Source organism: Nomascus leucogenys, chromosome 5 (assembly GCF_006542625.1).
Source record: "Nomascus leucogenys isolate Asia chromosome 5, Asia_NLE_v1, whole genome shotgun sequence".
Lineage (NCBI taxonomy): Eukaryota > Metazoa > Chordata > Mammalia > Primates > Hylobatidae > Nomascus > Nomascus leucogenys.
The window spans coordinates 32,733,364-32,752,538 of NC_044385.1; the positions used below are offsets into that span (position 1 = coordinate 32,733,364).

Here is a 19,175-nt window from a genome sequence, read left to right on the forward strand (position 1 = left end):
ATGATAACGATTCTGCAGGTTGGTAGTTACGGCTTACAGAGTGCTTTCACTAACTTGTTTTTCAAACTAGGAAAGAAAGTTTTCTTTCTTACTCAGACCTCCTTGAGCAGTAGGGGGAGAAGGAGTAATGAATAGTTGATATGTGCTATTAAATTTGGATAACATTTTTTATGATCGATAATATAGAAGCTGCTCAGTGCAAACAAGTAAAGATCTGTGTGTGATACTGCCGATGAATTGCATTTTACTTTTTAAAAATCTGCATTTAGAAATATATACACATAAGGGCCCAGTTTGTACCTGCTGTTGGACACAGCCACTCCTTCCAGGTGGGAGCCTACAATCACAAACTCTGGTCTGTAGATTTTACTTCTATCCCTCCATCCTTCTTTGAAAATTAACATGTAGTTAAAATGTATAACTCAGTCTTCTTTCCCTTCCTTCTATCTCTGGGGCAGAAAAGTGAAATATCTCAGAGGCTGCTGCCAGGAGAAAAAACAGATCTGAATAACCACTGGCCACAGTATGAAACATGTCATGGAATAGGATTTTTATGGAAAAGTTTCTCATTTCAACATTTGCGTCGTATGCTGTAGCACAGACTAAGTAGGGGTGGGGAAAAGCTTGGTGATTGAAGCCCTTCTTTAGAAGCATCATAAAAATCACCGGGTAGTGGTGTTTTATTTTCACTTTTATTTTTAGACTTCAATGAAATTGGTAGTTAGCCCAGAATGGGCAGGGATCAGATCCTGCCTTCATGACTTTGGTTGTTCATGCTCAGATCTGGTTCTGGCCATGTCTTTAAGGAAGCAGTATTACCTTGGACAAGTCATTCTCCTCCCTCAACACAGTTGCCTTCTCTAAAAAATGAAAGGATTGGACTGGGAATTTAAAAATCCTTCCCTTATTAAATAGCTTAGGCTCCATCATGCTGCAGTGATGTATGGCCCCCAAGCCTCTGTGGCTTTCACAAACAAAGGTTTATTTGCTGCCCACCTGACAGTTCCACTGTGGGTCGTCTGAGGCTCTGCTCCCAGCTGTCTTTGCCCAGGGCTCAGGCTCACTGAGCAGCCTGCCCTCCCTGCTCACTGCAGGTCTCAGAGCAAAGGGAAGCAGAGGTGGAGAACCGGTCACTGGCTCTAGACACTTTTGCTTGGGAGCAACAATCACTTCCCGCTTCCATTCCCATTTCACTGGCCCCAAAGCTAGTCCCAGGAGTAACGAGGTAGGCAGGCATGACCCTGTTGGGAAGGCAGCAGACATTTGGAACCATGGCCAGGGCCCTGCTCGTCCTGTCTTCACCATCCTGTGACTTATGCTGAGCATGTTGCATCCTAGGGTGGTAGTATGACCAAAATCAGATGCCAAGGCTTTAACCATTTTACATGGCTGTCTCCTGTTTTGGGCACATCTGCTGAACTGGACTTAGAGTGAAGATTTCACTTGTGGGGAGGGGTGGGTGAAATATTTTAAAAGCAACACATACCCGGCCTCTGAGTTCCTGGTGCCTTATTTGTAGTTCTGTGGTAATACAACCCATGCCTTTCAGAACACCACACGGACCTGCCCACTCTGAGAAGAATGAACAGAACTGCAAGTAAAACACAGTTGCAGACGTGCTGAGATAAATTCCTCATACATGGATTTAAAAGAGAGCATAACGATCTTAGCAATTCATCTCTAAATGTTGAAGATATTGTTATGGGCTATAATTTTGAAGGGATCCTTTGATACCTCTGTCAAAATTACTGAAGGCTCTGTTGATTTGGCCCAATAGGGCAGTTTTCCAAACTTGATTTTTCAAACTCCTACGGGAGGAAGTGACTTGGAAAAGTCACTTATTTTCTTACCATCGGATGAGGAGATTCCAGATAGATGAGGCCCCCAGAGACCAGGTCATAGCATGTTAGTTCCCAATAGATAACACCGATTATTAGGATGCCTTTTTCGTTTCACCCCGAGAAATCTGTATTTAATAAAAAGTTTATCTTTAAAAACAAAATTTAAAAATTTGAAAATACAAAATTTTACCTTTATTCAAGAAGCATAATTATGTTCACCAATTCTTAGAGGAAGAGCAGAATCCTAACCTAAAACCATTCATTGGGCCTCAAGAGTCAGATGGACTATTTCCAAGTCTTTGAATATGAAAAATATTAAAAAGTTTTCCTTGTGAGCTTGGATTTTCAAAGAGGATCTCTTTGGAAAGTTGGCAAATACTTTCCTGGCATGAAAATTGTTTTTTTTTTTTTTTTTTCCTTTTCCCCTCCACCCAAAGCTATATGACAGGGTGGAGTATACTTCCATGAAATTGCATGCTTCCAAAATAGAATTCACTGTTATATTTTACTACTGTTATAATTGAATCACTAATGAGAAATAAGCAAAGAGCAAGCATTCTAGAAATAGAATTTCAGCTCCTGTTGTCAAATTTAGTCATCATATTCGATAGAATTATAATATTTTATAAAACTGCCTTTTGTGCAAAATTGTACCAGCCAAACAATTTCCAAAGTGGTTTGAATTTCATTCTCATTTCTGCAGTCTTACACAGTAGTACCCACAATCTCGTGGTAATAGCACCATATCATTGCTGCTGTTTAGATTCTCTCCTAGTTTGGATGGCTTCCAGGAGAGAGCCCTGCTTGCTTCAGCTCCTTATTTTTATATTCCAGCAAAATCCTACACCCAACCTACATGATTAGGAACATTCTTGGTGTTCCTTGCTAGTGGATTGTGAGTCACTGTTTCCTAGAATGGATCTGTAATAGAACTTGCTGACACATTATAGAAATGATAGCTGTAGATGAAAGTTGGAAGCAGCAGATTTTTAAAAACTAGAGCTATTGTTTTGGTGGCAGATTAATTGGTTACTGGTCTACTCCCAAAGGTATTCTCTAATAAATAATCTTAGCTGATCATTTTCATCTCCAAGGTAGCAGGTAACAAAGCTCTACCTCTGGCAGATGATGCCAGGTTAACACCTTTTCAGATGTTTTACTCCTTGGTTCTTAATCACTGAACCCTTAGATAGTACAGTAGACAAAAACATGATCACAGTGATCAAAAAGATATATGCATCCTTGTAAGGTGGAGACTGTTTTAGCACTCTCCAAGATACTACTCAGCATCTAGCAGACTTACACCCATAGAAAATGCATCCATGATAGCTATGGGTTAAAATATCTGTTTGTCTTTCTGGCTTGGAGAGCAGCAAATAAGTCAAAACCACTCCAGAAAGATGAGAAGGAATGAATGACATGTAGATGAGATTCAAACGTTTTATAATTAGTAGGAATCGGTGAAATTTACCATTCTTTCCTACCTTGAGATTTTGCTTTTTGTTTTGCTTTGTGATTTTTTTCTAGCCCATATTAGGTTTAACTAGAAAGGATTTTTAAGTAACTCCCGGTGTTTGCCCTTCTGATTTGAGTATAGGTTTTTCCCACCAAAGAGTGGCATGGCTGTCTTTATCCTGTTTAGTACACCCAAGAGGAGAGAAGAAGGACTCTACTGGAGCATGCACGGAGCCCAGTTCCTTCCCTCAAACAGGCATTGGATTGACTGATGTGTAATGATGCCTGTGACATCAACATGGTAGAGCCAGCAGTAATTACCTCTCAGTGCCGATTGCCTCTCTCCAGGAAAGTGGGGCTTTGGTTCACTTATGGGTTCCCTTGATTGAGATGCCAAAGTGAAGTTAAAATACAGAGTTACAGTTACCAGGAGCAAAAGGATTGTTAGCATTTACCAGGAATTAATGCTAGAGAAGTGTGATTGTTGTAGTCGTGACTATGTGTTGAGAGTATGGTCAAAGGAAGTGGAGTCCTGGGAAATAAACGTCTTGAGTGAGAAGTTTTCTAAATGTTTTAGGTAATTCTAAGAGTGCTATTTTATTGGTAGGGAAACAGTACACTGTATTAGCTCCTGAGGGCACTTGTCTAGTCTGAGACTTGATGTGTTTGGGCACAATTCTGTCCATCTGTACTTTGCTGGTTTGAGAATTTACTTCAGTTTGGAAAGGTGCATCAGATTAGATTTTTCTGATTCACAGATGTGTAAGGTGAAAACTGTATCTGATTTTTTAGTGGAATTACAAATTATTTGGTCTGTTTGTGATCTGCCTTACCAAACTTTTGAGTCTGAAAGGTGATGTGTTTCTAGAATGCATTCAGGAATGCACACTGTTGAATGTAGCTTTGGCAGTCGTGTTGTTGTGGGTCTCCAGGTGTGCAAAAGTATTTTCATTCTCGGACTCTGTTATGAGGACCTGGTCCTTATCAGTAGTTTATCCTGCTGGCCTACAAATAAGTGATGTGATGAGAATCCTCTCAAGCTCAGAATGAACAGGATGTGGCACCTGCTACATCAAACAAAGATAAACACAGGCAGAGGTCACTTTCCATCTTTTATAGAAATGACCTTTATCAGCATCACAGGCATGTCCTGCTGCGTACACAAGGTTTTACATCTAGAGGCATCTATGTTGTGGGAATATATTCCAAGTATGTGTTTTTAAGGTTGTTTGTTCCTCTATTCCCATGAACAGATACCAGTATTACCTGCAAGTCAAAAAAGATGTGCTTGAAGGGCGATTACGATGTACATTGGACCAGGTGATTCGGCTAGCCGGCCTAGCTGTGCAAGGTAAGACATAGTTATGAGCAGCATGTGAAATTCCATTTTCTGTTTGATCATGGTGTTGTCGGCCTCTCAGAGTGAGAAGTTAGATTTACTTAAATGATCCCTTAGTAATGCTCCCTTTTTATTTCAAGTTATCTTACGTGAAAAATGCAAAGTTAGTGATTTTTGGTGGCTGGGTGGTAGATTTCTCAAAGCCGTTTGCAAACTGCTCATGCTTGTATAATTACAGTTTTATTTGAGGAAATAGCAGCTTTTATTCTGCCTTTAATTAAGGCTACATTTCAGGGTTTGTGGAACATTTTCGCAGAATTATTCCAAGGCACAATGTGGTCATATTCTGTGGCTTGATGCTGCAAAGGTGTTACTATCACAACTTCTTTGAGTGTGATAGCTTTAAACATTATAATATAATGTGTTCTAATGCAGTTAAAGAGGTACATTTAAAATCCATGATTGTAACATGAAACAACAAATGTGTATTGGACTGAATTTATCTTTCAACCCATCCTATATAGGTTTATATTACATAGCTGTTTTTTGCCTTCTCTAAGTTGTTATGTGTGAGACTTTATATGTATATTTTATACATTATGGTTTATCGAGTGGTGGCTTAAATGCCTTCAGTTATATTGAAAGCAAGATAGGCCAGCGCGGTGGCTCACGCCTGTAATCCCAGCACTTTGGGAGGTTGAGGCAGGTGAATCACTGGAGGTCAGGAGTTCGAGACCAGCCTGGCCAACATGGTAAAACCTTGTCTCTAATAAAAATACAAAAATTAGCCAAGCATGGTGGTGCACGCCTGCAATTCCAGCTACTCAGGAGGCTGGAGCACGAGAATCACTTGAACCTGGGAGGTGGAGGTTACAGTGAGCTGAGATCACACCACCACACACCAGCCTGGGTGACAAAGCTAGACTCTGTCTCAAAAAGTAAAAATTAAAAACATTTTTTTAAAAAAGCAAGAAGATGGTAATATAGTTTTTGAAAAGAAACTTTTCCTTTTAGTCATTTTCTTGAAAACCAGCTTCTCTGCAAGTGTGAGCCAGCCAGCAGCTGGGTTCTTCCTGCATGGACTGTTGTTTTAGAAGGTGGGAACTGACTTCCCATCCCAAACATTGGACTGAATTGAATCATCTCAGATCTAAGTGTCTGAAGAGGCAGCCCTTCTCCTGACCTCTTTCCTTCTGAAGTATTAACAATTTAACAATTTCTGTTAGAAGTAGTTTCTATACAGTTAGCTTCTGTTGTAATTCTGTGGATGGAAACAGGCAAAATCTGATGTATCACCTCTGTCTGCTTAAAGACTGGAGGGGAAGAAACAATGGCCGGTTATGATAGAGAAATCAGAGGTAGCATTGTTGAAATAATGGGGAAGATCAATATGTCCCTCATTGTGAAATTGGGTCTTTCTTCTTTTAAAAAGCTTTCGTTGGGCTGGGTGTGGTGGCTCATGCCTATAATTCCAGCACTTTGGGAGACCAAGGCAAGAGGATTACTTGAAACCAGGAGTTTGAGACCACCCTGGGCAACAAAACGAGATCCTGTCTGTACGAAAAAAAGTAAAAATAAAAAATTAGCCCAGCATGGTGGTGTGCACCTGTAGTCCCAGCTACTCAGGAGACTGAGGTGGGAGGATCACCTGAGTCCAGGAGTTTGAGGCTGCAGTGGGCTATGATCAATTCACTGCACCCCAGCCCAGATGACAAAGCAAGACCCTGTCTCTAAAAATAGATAAATAAATAAATAAATAAAAAGCTTTGTTTACTGCATGTACTCTTTCCCCTCACTACTCAATCATTAGGCTTATTGTGGGCATCCTGGATATTGGAGGATCCTTGAGGAATTTGGTGAACTTACTCCGGATTCCCTTTTTGTTGGGTCCTTGAAGCTAGCTGTTCAGTCTGATGAAACCTCCTCTAATCTTTTTCAAATAACTTTTTTTTGAGAACGCTTATTGCATTTTTAGAAAGATACATCAACAGAAATATAAGTTGTGGTGGAATGTGATAACCAATTATTGAACTTGGAAATAGGCAGAGCGAGTGATGTTTGCTATTCTTGAATGCTGCACCTAATTGGTAGTTTGTTACGTGCTGAGTTTGTGGGTTGATGTTTATTTTTTACCTTCTAGCAACTTCTCAACATTGGTGCATCGTATGTGTATTCTCTCATCCTGTATCTCTTGTTACCTTGAAGATACCTGGATCCATTTCTATCTGATGCTAAATATTTTACATGAAATTAAAATTTCATGCAGGTTTAGTTTTTAGGAGAGCAAGCAAGATAAGAAGCAAGACTTTATATATTTCATTTTGCATGTGCTCAAACTGTACCACGGTGACATGAAAACAGGGAAAACAGAATTTTTGGCATCTTGTAACATGTGAAGTTATTTAGAAGGTGTAAAGATGTTTGAGGTTGCTTGCCAAGGGTGATTTACAGTGGGAATTTCCAGCTGCATATATATGAAAAGGTGCAGATGGGTTTGGCTCTTCAGTTCTCCAGATTAACCTTGAGTTAAAAAGTCCTCTTGGCAGATATTCTTAAGATATGTATTGATGCATATTTAACAAACAGATAGATATAGGTTTGTTTAAATTTTTTTAAATGGCCTTTAGGAATTGTTTTCAAATTTCTTCATTATTTCTAAAAATTCATGTAGTGGTGCTTACATGCTGATATTTACCATATTGTTAGATAAAAGTAACTATGTCAAACATATCTTGGCACTATTTTTATTTAATAATAGTGAGAAATAGGATGAAATGTGAAGAATAATGTGGTGATGAGTTTGCCCTATTTTATTCCATCTTTAATTTCATATAATAAATTCTGCCCTTCCATCTTCTTTTCTTCTCAGCTGATTTTGGAGACTATAATCAGTTTGATTCTCAAGATTTCCTCAGAGAGTATGTGCTATTTCCTATGGTAAGTATAATTTCATTTCTCTTAATTAGTTTTCTACCTTCTTTGGACATTTAGTTCTTTCCTTTGAAAATTTCAGGATTTTACATATGCATATTCTCTGGAGAAAAAGTCGATGGGTTTATAAAGTAGGGGCAAGTTTTATAAAACACACTGAGAAGGTAAAAATGCCTCCTTCTGCCTCAAGACGCTTCCCTAATTTCTTTTTCAGATAGTTTCTTATTAGTATATAAAAATGCTACTGATTTTTCTATGCTGATTTTGTAACCTGAAACTTTACTGAATTTGTTTCTCAGTTCTGTCAGTTTTTTTGTGGAATCTTTAGGGTTTTCTACATATAAGACCATGTCATCATCAAGCACAATTTTACTTCTTCCTTTCCCATTTGGCTGCTTTTTATTTCTCTTGCCTAATTTCTCTGGCTAGGACTTCCAGTACTATGTTTAACAGAAGTAGTGAGAGTTGGCAGAAAACAATCCCATTTACAGTGGCATTAAAAAAAAATACCTAGGAGTAAATTTAACTGAGAAGGTGAAAATCCTGTATGCTGGAAACTATAAAACATTGAAGAAAGAAATTTAAGGTGACACAAATGGAAAGATACCCCATCTTCGTGGATCGGAAGAATCAATATTGTTAAAATGTCTGCCAAAAGTAATCTACAAATTAATGCAATCCCTATCAAAATTCCAACATCATTCTTTGTGGAAATAGAAAACAATCCTAAAATTCATATGGAATCACCAAAGACCCCAAATAGCCCAAGTAATTTTGAGCAAAAGAACTAAGCAGGAGATACCACACTACCTTATTTCAAACTATATTTCAAAGCTATAGTAATTAAAACAATATGGGACTAGCAAAAAAATAGACACAGTGACCAATGGAAAAGAATAGAATGCCCAGAATTAAATCACACACATCTAAAACCAATAGATTTTTCAACAGAGGGGCCAAGAACACACCGGTGAAAGGGCAATATCTTCAGCAATTGGTGCTGGGAAAACTGGCCATCTACATGCAGAGGACTGAATTTGGATCCTTATCTCACCCTTTATACAAAAATAAATTCAAAATGTATTAAAGACTTAAATGTGGCCAGGCGCGGTGGCTCATGCCTGTAATCCCAGCACTTTGGGAGGCCTAGGTGGCCGGATCACAAGGTCAAAAGATGGAGACCATCCTGGACAATATGGTGAAACCCCGTCTCTACTAAAAATACAAAAATTATCTGGGCTTGGTGGCGCACACCTCTAGTCCCAGCTACTTAGGAGGCTGAGGCAGGAGAATTGCTTGAACCCCTGGCGGAGGTTGCAGTGAGCCGAGATTGTGCCACTGCCCTCCAGCCTGGTGACAAAGCAAGACTTTGTCTCAAAAAAAAAAAAAAAAAAAGACTTAAATGTAAGACCTGAAAGTATAAAACACTAGAAGAAAACATGGGGGAAAAGCTACATGACGTTGGTCTGGGCAGCGATTTCTTGCGTATGACCCCAAAAACATAGGCAACAAAAGTAAAAATAAATAAATGAGATTGCATCAAACTAAAAAGCTTCTGTACAACAAAGGAAACAACAGAGATAAAGAGACAACCCACACATTGAAAGAAAATATTTGGAAATTATACATCAGATAGGGGGCTCAAAATATATAAGGAACTCAAACTACTCAACAAGAAAACAAATAGCCCTATTAAAAAAATGGTCAAGGGACCTGAATAGACATTTCTCAAAAGAAATATACAGAAGGCCAACAGACATATGAAAAATGCCCAGCATCACTAATCATCAGGGAAATGCAAATTGAAACCACAATAAAATACCACCTCATACCTGTTAGATTGGCTGTTATCAAAAAGATGAACAATAACAAGTGTTATTGAGTATGAGGAGTAAAGTCTTACTGAGCATGAGGAGTATTGAGCGTGAGGAGTAAAGTCTTACTGAGCATGAGGAGTATTGAGCATGAGGAGTAAAAGATAACAAGTGTTATTGAGCACGAGGAGTAAAGGAGGTATAACTTCCAGCCATTTTGGAAAACAGTTTAGAGGTTCCTTGAAAAATTAAAAATAGAACTACCATATAATCCAGCAGTCTCACTTCTGGGTATATAGCTAAAGAAAATGAAATGGTATGTCAAAGAGATGTCTACACTCCCATGATCATTGCCACATTATTCATAATTGCCAAGATATGGAAACAACCTAAGTTCTCACCAGCAGATCAATGGGTAAAAATGGTGTATACACACAATGGAATACTATTTGGCCTTAGAACAGAATTTTGTCATTTGCCATAAGATGGATGAATGTAGAGTACATTATGCTAAGTGAAAAATCCAGGCACAGAAAGACAAATACTGCCCAATCTCACTTGTATGTGGAATCAAAAGAGGTTGAACTTACAGATGTAGAGTGGAATGGTGGTTACCAAAGCTGAGTGTTGGGTGGAAGGAGGAAATGTTGATCAAAGGGTACAAAGTTAGGAATAAGTTCTGGTGATCTGTTGCACAGCAAGGTGACTATCATTGATAATAATGTGTATTTCAAAATTGCCAAAAGAGTAGATTTTAAATGTTCTCACCACAAAGAAATGATAATTATAAGAGATGATGGATATGTTAATTAGACTAACTTGCCAATTCCACAATATATACATGTGTCACAACATCACATTGTACCATAAATAGATGCAATTATTATTTGTCAATAGAATTAAAGTTTTGTTTTGTTTTAACAAAAAAGACATTTCCCTGCTTTGCTTCCCTCTCTCTCATTTACTCTCTACCCTCTGGCACGCTGGCTCTTTTTTTTTCTGAACGTACTGAGCTTCTTCTCACCCCAGAGCCTTTGTAGGTGGGTTTCCTCTGCCTGGAATGCCCTGCTGCAGATCTTTATGACACTCAGGTCTCAATTCAAATATTACCTCCCAGAGAGCTCTTCCTTTCCTTGACCACCTGTCTCATACACCCTCACCATCCTTCCTGTTAAATCAGTTTTCGTATGTGTACTTCTGTATCTGGCGTTATTCCTTCTTATGTATGTACATATGTATGTATTTATTATTGTTAGGTAGATGGTCAGTTCTGTGGTCTTTAAACAGGACCCTGTCTTGTTCACTGCCATCTGGCACACAGCCTGTGCTCACAAACATTTCAGAATGAATCAATAAAGTAAAATGCCCATTCCTAGGTTGAAGTACAGAAAAGACTAGGTTTTAACCCCTGGGGAATTTTGGTTGGTTGGTTGGTTGGTTGGTGGGTAGCTTCAGAGTAAAAGAGAAGAGTGTTAATGAGGAGGGATTAAAAATTTTTGAAAGCCATTTTAGGGAACAGCTATAACCAATCAACATTCTGGCTCTGGTTTCAGAAATCATGATCATTCACTACTTATTTTTTCGGTCAACTCTTTCACCCCAAGCACTGACCTGGGGGACTAACACCCAGGGGATGAAATTATATAAGAAATGGTGCTTGTTTTCAAGGAGACTACAGTGTGGTTGGTTAAATAGGAAGTTTGCAAAATCAGAATAAAAAGCCAAGTGTGATAAAGTGTGATCAAAATTTTATATGGGGAGAGGTCACATGCCTTTGGGGGATTAGGGAAGGCTGAAAGACTAATGGCATGTGAGCTATTAGGCAAAGAGATAGGGAGCAAGGAATGATTTGGACAGAGAGAGAAGGAGCAGGGGCAGTGTGGCCTGGGTGTTCAGAAAGCATCCACTGGCTGGTTTGACTGTAGCTACTGGTGGGGAGTAGTGGCAGATGAGACTGGAAACTTCTGAGGAGTTAGAATGCATGGGCTCCTTCGAGTTCTGCAGACCCCACACTTTGAGAACTGCTGGATTCAAGCTGGTCAGCTGGGAATCTGTTGTTGTGTTCTGGGCAAAGGATATAATTTAGCTGTTAGTGAAAGAAAAACAAGAAAGCAAAGCAAGGGATATTTTGAAGTAAAATAGGCAAAATCTGGCAACTTATCAGTGATGGCATATGGGAGAAAGTAGAGTGTCTGGTGACAAAGGTTTTAGGTTTTGAGAGACTGGGATAGGTAAGTCTGGAATTATCCATATTAGTGCATGAGGTCGATCTAAATTGGTCCAAAGCTAATCTTGGTCTTAATGGTTAGGGAATATTGCACATCTCTAACTTTTCATGAATAACTCCATTTTTTTTTTTTGAGACGGAGTTTCACTCTTGTTGCCCAGGCTAGAGTGCAATGGCGCCATCTCAGCTCACTACAACCTCCGCCTCCTGCCTCAGCCTCCCGAGTAGCTGGGATTACAGGTGCCTGCCACCATGCCCAGCTAATTTTTTGTATTTTTAGTAGAGACGGGGTTTCACCATGTTGGCCAGGCTGGTCTTGAACTCCTAACCTCAGGTGATCCACCTGCCTTAGCCTCCCAAAGTGCTGGGATTACAGGCGTGAGCCACCGTGTCCAGCCTCCATTCTTATTTTAGTTCCCTCCAAGTAAACAGTGGTATTATCTGCTGTGCCTGCTTATTAATTCTACTCATTAAATGAAACTCCAAGGAGATCAACATATTACTTAACAGAGAAGTTCTTCACAGGGCTTAATGTCAATATGCTTGAGTCAACATTTCTACTGTCTCAGAAGCTCATCCCAAAAGTCAGGGTGTTTCCCAATGTGCTTGGTGGGAGGAAAATGAGGCTCAAACCTTAGAATTTTAGAGTGTGTACATGTTTGTGTCAAATGGGGTAGTTGGTATTGGAGGGTTGATAACTTCCTACATTTTATTCGCCTTACTCTCATTAAAGGCCTTTATTACGTTGCCTTTAGGAAGAGACCAGGTTTAGGTGCTTCTCAGAGTTTTCAAAGGTGATTACCAGCATGATATTTATGAGTTTGTAGATGGTAAAATGCTCTGACAGGTTAAAGTGCTATGAAGTAGTAAAGGAGTTATTTTGTGCATCATACCTCTTTCAGAATGAGACTGTGTTTCCACTAAACTCTAGGCAAATCAGATATGTAAACAGCATAAACTTCATAAATCTCATCATCGGACAGACAAATATTGACATTGTTATTCTTGGATCTAAAATGGCTCTCTTCAGGGTGGTAGCCACTAGCCGTGTGTGGATATTTACATTCAAATTTAAATTAATGCAAGTTAAATAAAATTAAAAATTTAGTTGCTTGATTGCATTGGCTACTTTTTTTTAAGACAATCTCGCTCTGTCACCCAGGCTGGAGTACAGTGGCGCAATCTCAGCTCACTGCAACCTCTGCCTCCTGGGTTCACATGATTCTCCTGCCTCAGCTTCCTTAAGTCCCTCCTGTGACAACAGGCATGTGCCACCACGCCTGGCTAATTTTTGTATTTTTAGTAGAGATGGGGTTTCGCCATGTTGGCTAGGCTGGTCTTGAACTCCTGGCCTCAAATAATCCGCCCTCCTTGGCCTCCCAAAGTGCTGGTATTACAGGCTGAGCCACTGCAACGGCCTTGGCTACATTTTTAGTGCACCATAGCCGCATGTGTCTGGAGGCTACTGTATTGGAAAGCTCAGATATGGAACACTTTCGTCATCCCAAAAAGTCCTGTTGGATGCTGAAGATGATGTGGCAGAAGGCTTATCTGAGTTGTGAATATTCCTAGGCTTTAGTTATCAGCTGTCCACTTTCAGCCCCTGCCCCTGCCCCATTGTATCCTGGGTGCACTGTGACCTGTGGTTGGCAATTTCATGGCACCTTTGCTAGGCAGTGCTGTGACCCTGTCCTAGCTGTGCCCCTTATTGGCTATATGACTTTGGGCAAGTTATTTAACCGTTCCAACCCTCAGTTTTCTCATTTAAAAATGAGAATAACAAGCCTAATTTCGTCGTGAGCATTAAAAGACATAATACATGTGAAATACCTAGTGTGAAATACATAATACATGTTGTTTTCACATGGTAAATTCTCAGTTAACTGTTTATTTAGTTGTCATATTATTATTGTTATTAGCACTATTATTCTGTCTCTATGTCTTGCAAATATAAGGCCGTTGAAGAGTGTGTTTTCCAGGTAACATCACTCTACGCTTTTTTTTTTTTTTTTTTTTGGATTTTGTTATGTGAGCAGACAGAGCACAGGCAGAAGGTACAAGTGATTGTTAAACAACTCCGTGTAATTAAACTTTTGTTTGACAATATGAAATTTACATGTCAAATAGTGAGTTCAGTTCAAGAAGCATGTATTGATCACTTACTATATATTTAGCCCTTATAAGCTGTCATTGCACAAAAGCCCTATGATAGGCCCCTTAAGTGATATGAAGAAGAATTGCTGCCCTCGAGGAGCCTGTACTCTCATAGAGGGTGGGAGACAAGGATCAAGGATAAGACGAGTATACACATAACTGTGTAAGAAATGCAGTAGGCAGAATACGAGAAGAGACACGCACAAGGGGAAGAGGTAGGTCAAAAGGCGAAAATGCTTATGTCCAGCTCGGGAGAGAGGAGAGCCCTATTGAGGGAAGTGCTAACTGAGACAGGACATAAGGATGATGTGACATTTCCCACTGCATGATGTGATGGGATGGTTCTCCCAGGGGGGATGGAAATGTAAAGGCCCATCCTTTCCGAATGGAAATGTAAAAGCAGTGTGTGTTAGAAGAGGCATCGGCCTGGGGCTTGACCTCTTGGGTAAGGAGGTCTGGAAGGGGAAGCTGAGTCACACTGAAGAATGGTCTGCATGCCAGGCCCAGGTGTTGACCTTGCTGAGTAGGCTGGGGGTAGTCTTAGAAGGGTGTAAACTTTCTCCTTGGTTCCACTGGAGTTTTCAAAGAGAATGCATTCCTTTGGTGGGGGAGGGAAGATAGGATGAATGGCTGTGTTTGATCTTATAAAGTAACTGAATTTGTTAAATGGCATTTCTTCAGCAGAGAAAAGAACAAAGTCAAGTACACAGGGCGCTCCACAGGTGTGTGGCTGTGTACAGGCATGCATTCTGCCATTTTTCATTCCCACAGGGCCATGCTCGCACTCTCCCTGGCGGGGCGCATACCTCAGGGAGGCCCCAGGTGCAGATGGAGGCGGTTAAGTTGAGAACAATAGCAGAGGGGGTACCTTTGGGCTTCTTTTTTATAAGTAGGAAACGTAGATTTAATGGAACACTTTTTGATCTTCACTTTATTTTATATTCTGTCGCCACATGCCCGTCATTAGCTTTTCAAAATTAATGGGGTTTTTACTCAATACCTAGATGCGCATACATAGCTAACTTTCTAAGCCTTATGATATCTTTGTTGCTCCACAACATGAAACTGAAAATGTTGAGCTTATTTCCTATCATGGACTTGAGTTATTTCAATGGATGGCTAAACAGGAAACCACAAATTAATCAGTTACATGAAAAGTAAGAGCTGCCATAATTCCCTGTCTGCTCTAAAGTCTCTCGTGAACTCTAGAATTAGCAGGACGTGCAGAGCTATAGAATTTTTAGCATATAATTATGTCTTTGCTTTCCAGTTTTAAAATATATTGATTTTTCCCATTTTAATGATTTGAGATGGGATGTTTTTCACAGTTTTCAGGTGTACATTTTTAGGGGTAGTGTTTCATCCATGAAAAGTTAAGTTGGAGATGAATCTTTATATAAATAGTATTTTAGAATCAAGGGAATGGGGCATTTGGTATGATTTCTGCCAAAACATCAGTCCCTACCTCCCATCCTAGTAGGATGAGCGTCAGGTAAGCATCAGGGGGTAGCTCAGAGTTCCTTCTGACATCCCCTCTGGATCTCACAGAAAAATGGTGCCCATCTGTGCCCCTCTTGGTGCTTACTAGCCTGGAATATGTGGGATCTGCTGCCTGGGAAAGCTAGAGGCAGCTGGCTTCAGGCTTGAGCCCCAGGCCACCACAGGCATGAGACAAACTCTAGAATTTCTACTTCTATCAAATTCTCAAGAATGTATTGCTTTGGTTTGCTCATTTTAGATTATTCCTCTTGATTCTGTCTCACCATCCTAAGCAGTGCTTCCCTGGCCAGCGTTTAGCAAGCCCATTTCCATGATGTAAATCCTCCCACCATGGTGTTACGGAAAGGGAGCTGGGAAAAGATGTGTGTAATCGGTTCTTCTGAGCCCACAGTAGTCAGCACATCACAGGTTCCAGGGACCTGGGGTTCAGCTGGTAGAGATGCTGACTAGTTAGCTACACACCTGTTGCCTTACAGAGCTCTCTGGAGATGTTTTGGCCATCACGGCTTCCTCTGCCCCCGTGACCATCAAGTAATATCAGAATGCGCCTACTCTGCTTTCAGTGGTTTTGAGTTCGTTTCCTGGTATACAGAAAGGCCTGGCACAGTCCCTTCCTAGGCTCAACTTTTGAAGGGATGATGGCCTGGAAACTCATTGGCCTATACCCCAATCGTTAGAAATATGTAAGCACATGCAAAGCATTTTTTATAAACGTACATCTGAGAGGCAGGCGGATAGGGAAGAATGAATGAAAAGAGCTATTCCCTGGCACCACAGAACTTACGCGGCAACCCAAAATATACCTGGAAATAACCTGTTATAATGTAGAGCCATGTTATAACAGTAGAAATAATAACTCAGTTCTAAAAATTACGCCCTTTAATTCTACAGTAGTAAAGGAGATATTGAGGAAATGTGACTAATCAGGAACATCTGAGGAAGGGAGCTTTAAGATTTGCAAGCAAAATAGCAAATGCCCACACCCTTGTGTGACCTTAAGCACTTTCTATTCTTATAGGATTTGGCCCTGGAAGAGGCTGTTCTGGAGGAGCTCACCCAGAAGGTAGCCCAAGAGCACAAAGGCCACAGGTAAGGCAGGCAGAGGGTAAGGGGCTGCCTGCACAACAGATGTTTACTGCCCATGGGGCAGGAGGCATCCATCTCCCTATCAGCAACTCGGGGCTTGAGCCAACACACTTCTATTTCTTCCACCACATGACTCAGCTCTGTACTTCCTTTCTGAAAAGGTGAATGTCGACTTGAAAACTGTGCTCTGGTCCTTCCTTCCTTCCCTCCCACCCTCCCTCCCTCCCTCCCTTCCTTTCTTCCTTCCCTCCCTCCCTCCCTTACTTTCTTCCTTCCCTCCCTCCCTCCCTCCCTTCCTTTCTTCCTTCCCTCCCTCCCTCCCTCCTCCCTCCCTTCCTTTCTTCCTTCCCTCCCTCCCTCCCTCACTTTCTTCCTTCCCTCCCTCCCTCCCTCCCTTCCTTTCTTCCTCAGAGAATCTGGGAAGCCTGAGACAGCCTGTGCTGAGAGAGTGAAGACCTAAAGTGCTGTGTTGGGTGGTAGGCAGGTGAAGGAAACAAAAAGAGAAAAACTTTAATTCAAGGAAGCACCAAGAGTTTGATATCAAGGCCTGTGCAGTGATTCTAAGTTCTCTCATCATGGCTTTTTTTTTTTTTTTTTTTGACAGAGTCTCGCTCTGTCACCTAGACTGGAGTGCAGTGGTGCGATCTCAGTCCACTGCAACCTCCACCTCCAGGGTTCAAGCAATTCTCCTGCCTCAGACTCTCGAGTAGCTGGGATTACAGGCACATGCACCACCACACCCAGCTAATTTTTGTATTTTTCGTGGAAATGGGGTTTCACCATGTGGGCCAGGCTGATCTCGAATGCCTGACCTCAAGTGATCCGCCTTCCTTGGCCTCCCAAAGTGCTGGGATTATAGGCACGAGCCATGGCCATTTGACTCCCAAAATATTATCCTCGTGATAAACTTTTTCCTTTTTTTCTTTTTCTTTCTTTTTTTTTTTTTTAATAATGAAGATTTCTCCCGGACGGGAGAAAAATAACTTCTTTTTAAAGTAGGCAACATATTCGAAGGGATGTCTGGAATAATGATTTCATGTTTATAGGGCTGTGGCTCTTAATGAAATACTTTACCTTCCTCTTATTATTCCCTGTTGAGTAAAAGGCTACTGGGAAAGATGTTAATGAATTACTTAGTAATGCACCCTACCCTCACAGTTGGGTAATGATTGCTCTTCCCAGAAACTAGAGCTAAACCACAGCTCTGGAATTTGCCATCAGGAGAGTGGGATCTTCCACTGGCTGCCCTTAACTATTTCTTCCTTCGATGCTATTTTGATTTTAGTGGAATCCTGCCAGCAGAAGCTGAACTGATGTACATCAATGAAGTTGAACGTTTGGATGGATTTGGACAGGAAATCTTCCCTGTAAAGGTAATATGCTGTGCCCTGTGCTGGCTTTAACCTTCTCAGACTGGTACTGGCATTTGGAAAATCAGTGTTGATAGCAGTGGGCCAGAATGGCTTGACCTTCTTTTTGCTATGCAGCATTAGTTGGCAAGTCCAATGTATTATAGATAAACAAATGCTTTTTCTTAACCAAGACATTTTGAAGTTTGTCATGGTCCTCAGCAGAATAGTTCAATAAGACAGTCCATCTAAGTGAGTACCAAGCATCAGCCAATCCGGCACCTTGGAGGTATCAAGGCTGATATCCAGCCCTATAACAGGACAAGTAGCCAATGTCATGTGTCACATTAATGAAGACTCTAGTCAGTAGTTTTCTTATTCTCTTTTTCTCTTCATTGAGCCAATACAGGGATAATTGTGAGGTAGAATGAAACATTTCTTGTATACAATCATGCTTTATTTCTCCAGCTTTATAGGGCCCTCCATTGTGGGTTCCCAGCCCCTTTGGTGTTTTATGGAAACTATGCCTAGGAAACTTCTATAGCACATCACATCCTTTGCAGCACATCCACCTCCTGAAGTGGGTGTGGTTGGGGGGGGGTCATGGACCATAGTCATTTATAGAGCTGAGCCTCACATCCACTCATTTTCCGCTCTCTGCTGACCAACTTTACAAAAAATGGAGATTTATCAGAAAACTAAAGCAACTAGCACATTTCAGCAATTTGGGAGATGCCTGCAATTTCAGCACGAACATTTCACTCCAGACTGGCTCCACTGGCTGTTTTATAAGTGTTCAGTTCCCCCTCTGTTGCACGTTTGCAATTTGCCTTAATGAGAACTGCCCATGTGCATCAAGTAGAATCGAGCAGGGTGGCCGCAGCTTTCAGAAAGGGCTAAATGGCTCTTTTTTAGATTTGTTTAATTTTCTTTTGCTTCTCTAATAGCTGCCCTTCATAGGGCTGTAATCCATTTTCCTTGCAATAATGCCTTATGAAGTCATCTGCATCCCACTTACATTTCTGCAGCCCATATATAGTCATATTTTGGGTCATTGAAAAATCAGAGTAAACTTTTCTCTGCTTCTAGAAAACTGACTTCTCAATCCCTGGAAGTTAGAGGTTTTGTGGTGGCAATTTGCTTGTGTTGTTTTTTAATGTGGACTGCGGGAAACAGGGGCAGTTGAGGTCATGTTGAAATCTGCTGTGGTTGGTTCTGATGTGCTTTCTAGTATGTTCTTTCTTTAGTGGGACCAACAGGGTTATAATACCTTCCTCTGAGTTGGAAGATAGGTGCTTCTGACTCATTGCCAAGCTCGGGTAACTGAGCTGCACTGCCTCTTTTTCCTCTCTTTCCCCCCACATATGTGTGCATATCTAAGGTGACCACCTATAGACCGCATGATTCCTGGTGACCCAAGGATGAGGGTGGGAGCAACAGTACCAGTGGGGGTGGTGATGTGGTCAGCTCTGCAATAAG

General features: G+C 40.9%; 1 protein-coding gene across 1 annotated transcript in view; it reads left to right on the forward strand.

The window, feature by feature from the left end:
* Positions 1–19,175, forward strand: part of PTPN14 (protein tyrosine phosphatase non-receptor type 14) — a 205,272-nt gene that overhangs the window by 132,594 nt on the left and 53,503 nt on the right. Inside the window, exons 4-7 of the mRNA XM_030812879.1 lie at positions 4,550–4,647; positions 7,505–7,572; positions 16,280–16,350; positions 17,633–17,720. Of these exons, the coding sequence (XP_030668739.1) occupies positions 4,550–4,647; positions 7,505–7,572; positions 16,280–16,350; positions 17,633–17,720 (325 nt within the window). The remainder of the gene's footprint in view (positions 1–4,549; positions 4,648–7,504; positions 7,573–16,279; positions 16,351–17,632; positions 17,721–19,175) is intronic.